Source organism: Nelumbo lutea, chromosome 1, assembly GCF_056320005.1.
Source record: "Nelumbo lutea isolate HS-2025 chromosome 1, American lotus-T2T, whole genome shotgun sequence".
In the NCBI taxonomy this organism is placed as follows: Eukaryota; Viridiplantae; Streptophyta; class Magnoliopsida; order Proteales; family Nelumbonaceae; genus Nelumbo; species Nelumbo lutea.
The window spans coordinates 134,602,732-134,614,646 of NC_142684.1; the positions used below are offsets into that span (position 1 = coordinate 134,602,732).

At 40.6% G+C, this 11,915-nt stretch overlaps 1 protein-coding gene across 4 annotated transcripts in view; it reads left to right on the plus strand.

The window, feature by feature from the left end:
- Window positions 1-9,728, plus strand: part of DEG15 (protease-like protein) — a 44,907-nt gene extending 35,179 nt beyond the window's left edge. For 3 of the 4 annotated variants that reach the window (XM_088942692.1, XM_088942709.1, XM_088942720.1), the window contains 8 exons: window positions 593-715; window positions 890-993; window positions 6,929-7,014; window positions 7,101-7,195; window positions 7,283-8,003; window positions 8,107-8,329; window positions 9,018-9,109; window positions 9,206-9,728. In XM_088942692.1, coding sequence (XP_088798818.1) covers window positions 593-715; window positions 890-993; window positions 6,929-7,014; window positions 7,101-7,195; window positions 7,283-8,003; window positions 8,107-8,329; window positions 9,018-9,109; window positions 9,206-9,471 — 1,710 coding nt within the window. In that variant the 3' untranslated portion in view covers window positions 9,472-9,728. The remainder of the gene's footprint in view (window positions 1-592; window positions 716-889; window positions 994-6,928; window positions 7,015-7,100; window positions 7,196-7,282; window positions 8,004-8,106; window positions 8,330-9,017; window positions 9,110-9,205) is intronic. The other variant, XM_088942699.1, reaches the window with a different exon arrangement.
- The last annotated feature ends 2,187 nt before the right edge of the window (window positions 9,729-11,915 follow it).

An 11,915-nucleotide genomic window follows, 5' to 3' on the forward strand; every position in this document is an offset into this window, starting at 1 on the left:
AAGGGAAAAGAACCATTCCAAATACAACAAACAAAGGGACAAGAGATTAAGAGATAGAAAGCAGTCAGTTCTTGAAGGTGTTTTGAAGATCGAGTATTCACTTTTTGACCACTTAACATCGCAATCTAATCATATTGTTGATAAACTAACCAAGTAACTAGTCATATTGTTGATAAACTAACCAAGTAACTAGTCATATTGTTGATTTACTTTAATACCATTTGATTTCATTATATTGAATATTGTTCTGAAGATTGAATGAATCAAATGAGTCCTTGAGAGATGAGGTAATGCATTAAGGACCAATCTACTGTATGCCATGAATCGTGATATTACTCCAATCAAATTCTAATAGCTTTCTTTCCTTGACTAGATGTTAGGTATGCTACATGTAATCTATCTTGGATCTTAAGACAAAAACATCAGTCTTCATGGCAACTTGGAAATATAGAACTCGGTATACTTGATTCAGCATTGCTTTCATCTATATAATGAATATCGGAAGTTATGGTGGATGCGTGTTTTTTTATGAAAATGGTAATTCTTCTCTGATGTTTCTTGTATCCTGTAAATCAAACTTTCACTGATCCAGGTCAAGCATGATATTGGATCCTCATTTGAGGCTCTTGGATTGCGAGAATTAAGAAATCCAACTCGTATGGCCACCTCAGCCACTAGAATTGCTTTTATTGGAGTTCACTCAATAACGTCTGAGGTAAGATGCTCTTATCTATCTTAGTTTACTATCTTCTTAGCTGTACAAACATGGTATTAACAAATTTATTTTGCTGTTTTTTGGTGCTTAGTTATCTATTCTTTATTTTCCTTCATGCCTTTTAGATTCAATTATATGCTCATCAGCATGACAAGGTAGATATTGGTTATTCAGGATTTGCCAAATATGGTTATATCACCACCAAGTAAGAGGGGGGATCTTCTTCTGGCAATGGGCTCTCCTTTTGGGATCCTATCACCGGTTCATTTCTTGAATAGGTATTGCCGTTGTGTCTTTATATGTTGATTAGTACTTCCAGACAGGAATTATTACCTAGCTGTCTGTTTCTATAAAACATATAGTATATATTTTGGGTGTTCATTAGTTATATCAACTATTGATGTGTTTGGTTAATTAATCTTTATTGGCACACTAAGACATGACTAGTAATAGTGAACTTTGGGTGCATGTCTGGTTGGTGGGTAGACTTTCTAGGTCTTGCTTTCTCACAGAAGCAATCCAGTCTGTGCTGTGTTTCCCAGGTTCAGGAGCTTTTCTTCTTTTTGGTGTCTTTGGGGTGGGCGGGGGTGTTGAGTCTTAAGTGGGTGTTGTTAATGGTATTGGATTATTTACTTTAGTTGGTTGATGGAAATGCTTTTGGCACAATTTGGTCTTAGGTGGGTGTATTTTTTTGATGAATGGGGTCTTAGGTGGGCGTTGTTGATAGTATCAGGGTAGGTTTACTTTAGTTGGTTGATGGAAATGCTTTTGGCTATTGAACATTTGAGGAATGCTTTTGGCACATTTGAGGAGTGCTGTTTCTGCTTTTTGTAGGGGTTGTCCTTTTCCCTCTCTTTTGGTTTTTGCTCTCTCTTCTTTTTTATTTATTATGTTCACCTTGTTTCGTTTTAAGCATCATGGTTGCCAGCACATACTAGTCCATCGTGGTATTGGTCAGTTTTGCTATTGAACATTTAGCAGAGATAAACTCTTCTGTAAGAAATATTGATACCTTGATTTTGTGGGAGGAATTGCTCATTAAGTCTCATATTTTTGTCCAAGTATTTTGAATTTCACAAAGAAGAGAGAAGATAAGACACTTCTCAAATTTTCTTCTATGGCTTGTGTTAAAACAGGTTTGTTTATTTTTTTTTATGTATTATGGGCCGCAGGGCTACTGTGGTCCTTTTACTCTTTATTATGTAATTAGTGTGTTGCCCTAATATATAAGAAAAAGCTGGCACTGCCAGCAGAACTTTTTGCCTCTCCAATTTTTGTTTCTCTCTTCATATCTTCTCTTCTTCCTCTCTTCCTTTCTTTGCTTCTTATCCTCTTTTTCTTCCTTTTCTACCCAGAAAACATGGTATCAGAGCAGGTTCTGTGGGCCTGAAGACAGATCGAACCTTGTTTTTCTTCCTCCATTGCTGGTTTTCTAGATTGATCAAAGGAAAAATCACACTAGACTAATCTGAAAGGAATTTCTACCTCTTTTTGTTTTTTTTTTTTTTTCTCTTAGCGGTGTGCCAAGACAGAGCTGTTTGCTCGTGGTGACAGAATGCTGTGAAGTTTTTTAGTGGTGTTTAACACCTGTATGGATTGTGTGATCCTTCCTGTACCCAGATGGGTGATGTTTACTGGTCAAGAATGATTGGTGATGACTGCAACAGCAGAGGTAAGTTCTGTTTGGTGGCTGTGGTCATTGTGTGACCTTTTTTTTGAATGAATGATTGTGATTGAAGGACCTGTTCCTTTGTACTGTGTCGATTTGGTGAATAACCTAGCACTGTGGCTGCACTTTTTTTTTTTCTTTTCTGGCCATAGTGGTGTTGGATTGCTGTCAGATGTGTGAATCTTTTCTGATAAAGGTTTTCCTCAGTGCTATCCTATACCAGAACCTATATTTGTGTGTTCGAGACATCTGGTCTGTAGTTGGAAGTGTTTTCCAGCTAATTTTTTTTTCCATAACCTCTGAGGAGACAGCCACCTCGGGTATGTCTTCCAGCCATAGTGAACTAGGTGGGAGTGTTGACTTGCCCTTCCCCATGGCTGTTGTTCTATTAGATGGCCTCAATTATTTGGAGTGGTCGAGAGGAATTAAGCTTTACATTACAGCAAGGGGAAAAAGAGGGTATATCAATGGGAAAATTAAAGAACCAAGATCTGGGAATGCTGAACACGACAAATGGAACCAAGAAAATAGTGTGGTAATGCCGTGGTTACTTGTATCTATGCTCCCACAAGTAAGGAGAAATTTTATATGGGCTGAGACTGTTGTTGAAATTTGGGAACAAGCAAAAACAACATATTCAGAACAGAGACACTATGAGAAAATATATCAACTGCAAGTTGTGTCTACTACATGTAAGCAAGGGGAAAGAAGTCTTTCCATATACTACTCAGATCTGACTTCAATTTGGATTGAGCCGGATCACTACTAGAATATGAATTGGAAATGTGAAGATGATGTCAAAGCCTACAAGACTCTAGTCTCCCAACAGAGGGTGTTTGCTTTTCTATTGGGACTGAACCCTATGTATGAATCTATTAGTGTTCAAATCCTTGCAAGTAAAGACCTCCCTTCAGTCTAAGAAGTTTATGCTTTAGTGCAGTTAGAAGAAAGTAGAAGAAATGTGATGAATAGTTATGAGGGGGAGCCAGTTGCTTTGATAGCTAGGGGTGGTACTAATGTGAATGGCGACAACCTTTTTAAGAAGGGTGATTCCCAAAAAAGGGTGGAGGATAAGGATAAACTGTGGTGTACTCACTGTTAGTGGCCTAGGCACACTAGAGAGACCTGTTGGAGTCTCATGGGAAGCCGAAGTGGGCTCTAGAGTTGAGCAAAAAATCAACTGATCAAAATAAGAAGCCAATCCAGCAAAGCCAAAAGAAGTACAATTCAGCAAATGTGGCAACTCAAGAGACTTCATCCCCCATTGTACTTCAGGATCGCCTCACTGTTTTTGATTCGAAGGAAGAGATTATCAATTCCTTCCATGATCATTTGGAATTGTATGGTAGGACACTTCGTCAGATGGACTCGGGTCCTACACCATCTACCTTGTTTGCATGTGTCATCTCACTCACCTGAGTCTGCTTGGATCATTGACTCTGGAGCCTCAAACCATTGCTGGTCAAGGAACCATCTCTCTTCCATTTGGCCTCACTCTCTCTAATGTGTTGCATATATTATCAACTGTATGCCATCTTGGATGTTAGGGTACAAGGCTCCACATCAGTTGTTGTTTCCCAAGGCTCCTTGGTTCTCCATTCCCATGCGTGTTTTTGGTTGTCGACGCTTTGTCCATAACTTGTCTCCTACTCGTGGTAAACTTGACCCCCGTGCTATCCCATGCGTCTTCTTGGGCTATCCTTCCTCTCAAAAGGACTACCGGTGCTTTGATCCGGTTTCTCATAAGTATTATGTTTTCCATGGATGCCTCTTTTTTTGAGAGCATTCCTTTTTTCCCTGTTTCTCCTTAGGGGGAGAGTAGGGTGAAGGAGAAACGTGCTCAAGCACAAGTTCAGCTCCCTCCTTTTCCTGATCCTCCTCCATTCCGTGTCTTCTTCCTCCATAATAAGGGCCAACAAAGTTCAACAACTACAGAAAAACCTGAAGCTATGCCACCAATACCATCAAACTCTCCAGAGGCAGATCTTCCTCACTCAGGTATTCCGTTCCTATTGATATGTCTGATCCTATCGATGTTGATGATTCTTCTATTAATAATTTGGATGTTCCTATTGCTAAAAGAAAAGGTGTTAGATCTTGTACTACTAAAAATCCTATCTCCCATTTTGTTTCCTATGGTCATGTTTCACCCTCCTTTCGTGCTTTCTTACCTCCATTGACAGTGTTTCTATCCCTAAGAAATTGGCAGAAGCCTTATTTATACCTGAATGGACGGATGCGATGAAGGAAGAAATTGGTGCCTTACATAAAAATGGCACTTGGGAGTTGGTAGATCTTCCTAGAGGAAAAGAACCAGTGGGGTGTAAGTGGGTTTCCACAGTTAAACATAGGGCTGATGGTACAGTTGAAAGGTACAAGGCTAGATTGGTAGCAAAAAGGTTTACTCAAGTATACGATGTGGACTATGCAGAGACTTTTGCGCCTATTGCCAAGATGAATTCCATTAAAGTCCTTCTATCTTTGGCGGCTAATTTTGATTGGGACCTTCATAAACTAAACATAAAAAATGCTTTCCTGAATGGTGATTTAGAAGAAGTATGCATGATTCAACCCCCATGCTTTTGTGCAAAAGGTAGTGAGCAGAAGGTATGCAAGTTGAAGAAATCTCTGTATGGGCTAAAGCAGTCAAACCACCGTGGGCTTGTTTTAGCAAGTTTCATTTAGCAGTTCAACAAATGGGGTTTAAACAATGTCAGTCAGACCACCCATTGTTTGTGAAGAAAGGTGAAGGAAAAATTGTAGCCCTGATTGTGTATATTGATGACATAGTAGTTACTGGTGACTGGACAGTAGAAATACAAAAATTGAAAGAGTTCTTAGCCACACGATTTGAGGTGAAAGATCTAGGTCCCTTGCACTATATCCTTGGAATTGAAATTGCTCGTTCCAAAAGGGGGATATTCATCTCTCAAAGGAAACATGTTCTTGATCTATTGGAGGACATTGGGAAGTTAGGAGTGAAGCCAGTTGATTCACCTATTGATCAAAATCGCAGGTTGGGTGACAGTCAAGGAGAACCTATAAAAGATGTAAAGCAATTCCAGAGACTTGTTGGCAGGCTCTTATATTTGTCCATGACCAGACTCGACATTGCTTATGCTGTGAGTGTTTTCAGTCAATTTATGCATAATCTCAAAACTATACATCTTGAGGCTGCTGAGAGGATTCTTAGATACCTAAAAAAGTTTATAGGTGCTGGTTTGTTGTTCTAGAAACACGAGCATTTAAAAGTTGAGGTGTACACAGATGCTGACTGGGAAGGGCAGTAGATAACAGAAAGTCTACAAGTGGATATTGCACTTTTGTAAGAGGAAACTTGGTCACATGGAGAAGCAAAAAACAAAATGTGGTGGCTAGGTCCATTGTGGAAGTGGAGTATAGAGCTGTCCCATGGAGTTACTGAGGCTATGTGGATAAAAAGCTTGTTAGGTGAAGATAATCCCACGTCACTTTGTTGTGATAATAAGGCTGCTATCGACATTCCAGCCAATCCTATTCTCCATGATATAACTAAACATATTGAGGTTGACAAGCATTTCATCAGGGAGAAAATCATAAGTGGAGAAGTGTGTACTCCATATGTTAGCTTTGAAGAACAACTTGCATATATCTTCACAAAGGGCCTTCATCATCTGTGGCACAATAACTTGTGTGACAAGTTGGGCATGATTGACATCTATGTCCCAACTTGAGGGGGAGTGTTAAAACAGGTTTTTTATTTTTTTTAATGTATTATGGGCCATAGGGGTACTGTGGTCCTTTTACTCTTTATTATGTAATTAGTGTGTTGCCCTAATATATAAGAAAAAGCTGGCACCGCCAGCAGAACTTTTTGCCTCTCCAATTTCTGTTTCTCTCTTCATCTCTTCTCTTCTTCCTCTCTCTTCCTTTCTCTGCTTCTTCTCCTCTTCTTTTTCTACCCAGAAAACAGCTTGGTTTCAGTTTGGAAATAGTGAATTCAAATTACATGAACAATATTCCCTTTGGAATTATGAAACCAATATGAATCATGCATTTGTAAAGGTGCCTCTACCTCTAGTTCTCACCCATGTACTCTGCTCTTTGAAGGGAATCTCATACTCATGGACTATTCATGAATGGAGTATTTGTGTGTCAGGATGCCTAATTGGGTAACAGCATTGAGTTTTTTGTTGGGTAGGGCCATTATTGCCTTCCATTGTGGAATGTGGGGTTTGTGCAGCATAGGATGATAGCAACAAACTGAGATACCACTCTAATATACATGTTCTGAAATCAGTCCATCCAGTGTGTCCAACATTAACCTCCAGATATGGTTCCAAGTTTTAAAGTTCTGAATTATTTTGGAATAGAATAGACTTGCTGATATGCTTCACAGAGTAGTATTTAATTTATCGATAATCTTGAATCTTGGTCTGATGTCTCATCAAGACTTTACAGCCTTAACTTTATTCAGGGGCTTTCCTTTTATCATTCTGTATCTGACCTTTTATTCTCTGACCATTGATTCTTGGTAATTGATCCCTTTTTTGTCCTTGAATCAGCATATCTGCAGGATCTGTTGCAAACTGCTATCCACCCAATACATATAATAGCTCATTGCTGATGGCTGATATTCGGTGCCTTCCTGGTAAGATTATTTCTTTTAGTTGCATCACCATTGAATTCCTTTCTTGCAATTATATTCTTATACCATTTTGATTATTCGATGTGCAGGAATGGAAGGTGCTCCTGTTTTTGGTGAACATGCAAATCTTATAGGTATCCTAACAAGACCCTTGAGACAAAGAGCTGGTAGTGCGGAAATTCAGGTAACTGGAAGCATTTGTCTCTCTCCTTGTTTAATCTTCTTTTTCTCATTGTTAACATATTATGCACACCCTAGCTCTGGATAACAGCTGGTGATTCCATGGGAAGCTGTGGTTACTGCTATGAGTGACTCACGGCCAAATCAACCTCAAAAGATGAAGGGGATTATACATTACAAGGAAGATGGAGATGTTGTGGGGAAGGGATGTTCAACTAACAGTTGTGACACCAGTGGATTTTTTAACCCTATTCATGAACATCGGTATTCTCATTGCTCTCCACCAGTGCCAGTTGAGAAGGCGATGCCTTCTATTGCTCTTATTACCATAGATGATGGGGCTTGGGCGTCAGGTGTCTTGCTAAACAATCATGGACTGATACTCACAAATGCTCATCTTTTGGAGCCATGGAGATTTGCTAAAAGATCTGTTAGGGGTTATAAAGATGGAAACCCATCAGCAGCACTGCTTATGTCCTCTAACAGATCGATGGCTACTTGGCATGAAAATTGTGATGGGCTGGAGACGGTGAAGATTTCAGATGCTTCTGTGGGTGACAAGTATAGTGAATATAAGTTGAGTTCAATTTACAAGAGGTATAGAAGAATATGTGCCCGCCTGGATCATATGGACACATGGATGTGGTGTGATGCTAGGGTAGTGTATGTTTCTAAAGGACCCTTAGACATTGCCTTGCTGCAGCTGGAGTCTGTTCCAACTCAACTATGCCCTATGGTTCCAGACTTTACATGCCCATCTCCAGGATCAGAAGCACATGTTATTGGACATGGACTCTTTGGACCACGGTGTGGTAAGGAACTTGCAGACCTTTCATTTATGTTCTATTTTACAAATCAAATAAATATGAAGATTTCTTCTGAGTTGCTTACTATTTCTTCCTTCTTTTGTCTCAGACATCTATCCATCTGTTTGCTCTGGTGTAGTTGCACGGGTTGTCAAAGCGGAGATTCCTCTCCATTCCTGTGAATCAAATCTACCAAACAACGTAGCAACAATGCACCATAATGCACCAAAAGAGGTACCAGTTATGCTTGAAACTACTGCCTCTGTGCATCCTGGTGGTAGTGGTGGTGCTGTTGTCAATTCAGATGGTCATATGATTGGACTTGTAACAAGGTACTGATGAGCAACAATCATTTGACAGCAAACATTGTCTTATGAAAATTAATAAATCATCTTAGTTGTCAATTGTCATGTTCATATTTTTTAGTTGCCTGTTGAGGTTTAAGTCCCAAATAAAATATGGCAGTCCTGAAAAAGGTGTCACTGGAGCCGGCAACTAAAATCCCTGTAGAAGTAAATAAATTATTTGCATCTTGGGAGAATTCACTTACTTGAAATTGTCATAAATGTTTCCATTTTTTTGTTTTACCTCTGTGTTCATCTTTTTTTTGTGTGTGTTTTGTTTGACAAGTAGGTTGGTTATCAGTTGGTTGAAGGTGGAGACAGTTTTGAGCCCAGGTTTATGGTATTAAGCTCCATGGACTTGACCAAATTAACAAGTTGGCGTCTTCCAATGTTACAAGCCAATTATACTCTATTCTTGGTTACCATATACATAATGATTCCATTTTATCACATTAGAGTTAGAAACTAGCATAGACATTTTTTGCACCTGCCTTGACACAAAAAGATTTTATTGCTTAGATGATGTAATGCATTTTGGCATTCTGTTTTCAGAAATATTCTCTGAATGAACTTGATCCTTATCTTGTCAAAATTTCAAAGGTATTCCTATATTTTAATATATTCTGCATTTTCCAACTCAACCTCCATAACCAATGAGTTATTTTCTTTGATGCAGCAATGCAAGGCACAGTGGAGGAACAGTCATACCCCACCTCAACTTCAGCATACCATGTGCAGCTCTTGAGCCCATCTTCAAGTTCTCAAAGGGTCAGTTCTTCCCCCCAACATACATTGCCTTAACATTATTATGGTTAATGATAAATCTTACAGCGAATCTGGGTAAACCAAATCAAAATCTTCCAGACATGCAGGATTTATCAATCTTAGAGAATCTGGATAAACCAAACGAAAATCTTTCTGCTGTATGGGCATTGATGCCACCTCTCTCTCCCAAGGTGAGGCCCCAATTTCCACATCTGCCAGAATTTCAGCCACCAGAGAACAAGGGAGGAAAGGGTTCTCGTTTTGCCAAGTTTCTTGCTGAACAATGCACCGAGGCTTTTCCAAGGCCGAATAAGCTTGTCAGAGTAGAAAAGGTTTCTAATAAGCTTCTTCCTAGCAAATTATGACCCTACAGAAATCTCCTATAATCAAGCCAAATCTCGTGCTTACTGGGAACTGGGAACCGCAGAGGGCACTTGATACCAGGGACCGAGCTCTACCACCCAGCTTATACCATGACAGGCTTCATTCTCTCTGAACTGAACTCTTCTACAACCAAACTGATCATTACTAGGGAACTTGGTGTTTAATGGAGATCAAATTTGTTGTAACTTTTGATATTTATCAAGAAAAATAAAAACAAAATGCAAGTTGATATGTATTAGATTGTTTCTCTACTTCTGTTTTTTTTATTTTGGGTATGGGAACATGGCAATATACATGGTGGTACAACTTCAAAGTAGCCAAATTTCATGGGTAGAAATCAAAGTCATCATCGATGTTCTCAGACCATTCCTGACCCGGATTGTCGAACCAGTAGCAACTGACCTGGGCAGCTACTTGAGCCCCGCTCTTATTTTGGCAGTGTTGAGTTGTTGACTAATAACTACACAATCGGGTGAACCACCCAGTTGAAGTGCCGAATCTGTGACCTGGGCATGGGCAACTTTCTGGTTTGCCCATGACAGTGACTCCGAGGTACCTTTGGTAGGGCTGGACCTTGATCTGGAACTGGACCTTCCTTGGGTTATGGTTAAGGGCTAACTACCATCACTATGGCCTGTGGGCTACCCACCTATATTGTCCATATGAATAAAGGTAATTAGTTATTTTGGTTAACTTTAATTAATGACGTGCGTCCAGAAACCTGAAGGCTTGCAATCAGATTCAGTGTTCACTGTTCAGTTTATTTATGTATCTTGACGCCTATTGTTGGATTGATATCTTAGACCCAGCAGCCAGAACGGACTAACTAGTAACGAGACCCTTGATCAAATATAGACCTCCAACTCCCAAGTTCCAACATGGGTTGCAATAACGATCAACTTTGGGGGCATCAAAGATTAAACCGTTTCATACATCAAAACTGTTTCCAATAGCCGAGAGATGCTTTCAAGTTCCATAGTGCCATTCTTGTTGATTGGATTCGATATTGGTTCCCAAACAAAGCTAAAATATGGTTCTCCACGCTGCTGCTGCTGCTGCAGCTGCATTCAGTGTCTTTTTTGTTTTTTAATGCCGAACCTTTACTTGGTTCCTCGGGAAGGGACTTTCCATAGCGACCTGTGACTGAGTGGATGGTTGAGTGAGGACGTGTATACTATTCAGAAGGGATGAATGTGAGTAGTAGTAGTTTGTAGAAAGTACGGAAATAGGAAAGAAAAAGGGAAAAGTACGAACAGGCCCATTGCAGAAATCTGAACACCAGGCCAGTCCATACAGAATTTACAATGATTATCGAATTCAACTTTTGAAATTATAAGACTGACTCCCACGCCATGTAAGTGTCACACTTCTACCTATGCTTTTCCTGTGAGGTGGCAATCCAATTCCGATTACATGTCACAATAACATTTATTTAAAATTTTATTTTGAAATTTACCCTTAAATTGCAAAGTCTAAAATGACCATATTAGGTCCCACGGCCATTGTTCTCTCCCGCCCTCCCTATTCTCTCTCTTTCGTTCTCTCACACTCTCAACTCTCTTCTCTTCGACTACAACTTTTCCCTCGACGACTGAACTTCGGTTGCTCTCCCTCCTCTCTCACTACCTTTCGTTGTTCTCACAATCTCAGCTCTCTTCTCTTCGGCTGCTTCCTTGCAACTGCAAGTTCTCCTCCCCAGTGGCGCCCCTCGTTCTCACTACTCCCCCTGTCTCCAGTTCTCAGTCTCTCTTGCTCTCACTTTCTTCCGTTCTTGCTATCCCTTTTTCACACTCTCATTTTCTCCTTCCTCGCCCCCCTCAGTCTTGCTCTTCCTTTGTTGTGTCCTCACCCTCTCCCTCTATCAGTCTCTCTCGCTCTCGCTTTCTACCGTTCTCTCTCTCCCTCTCTCTCGCTCTCCCTCCCTCTCGCTATCACTTTCTCCCGTTCTCCCTCTATCTCGCTCCCATTCTCTCTCTCTCTCTCTCTTGGTTCCCTTCCCCTCTATCGCTCTCCTGCTCTCCCTCTGTCTCGTTGTCCCTCTCCCTCTATCGCCCCCACTTTCTCCCGTTCTCACTATCCCTTTTTCACACTCTCATTTTCTCCTCCCTCGCCCCCCTCAGTCTTGCTCTCCCTTTGTTGTGCCCTCACCCTCTCCCTCTATCAGTCTCTCTCCCTCTCTCCTGTTCTCCCTCCCTCTCGCTATCACTTTCTCTCGTTCTCCCTCTATCTCACTCTCCCTCTCTCCTGGTCTCCCTCCTCGCTCTCACTCTATAACTCTCTCTCGTTCTCCCTCTGTCTCGCCCCCAATTCTCTCTCTCTCTCCCGGTCTCCCTCCCCATCTATCGCTCTCCTACTCTCCCTCTGTCTCGTTGTCCCTTTACCTACAAAATTTCAGGTAGCATTGTTGCCTTTTTCACTTCTATTC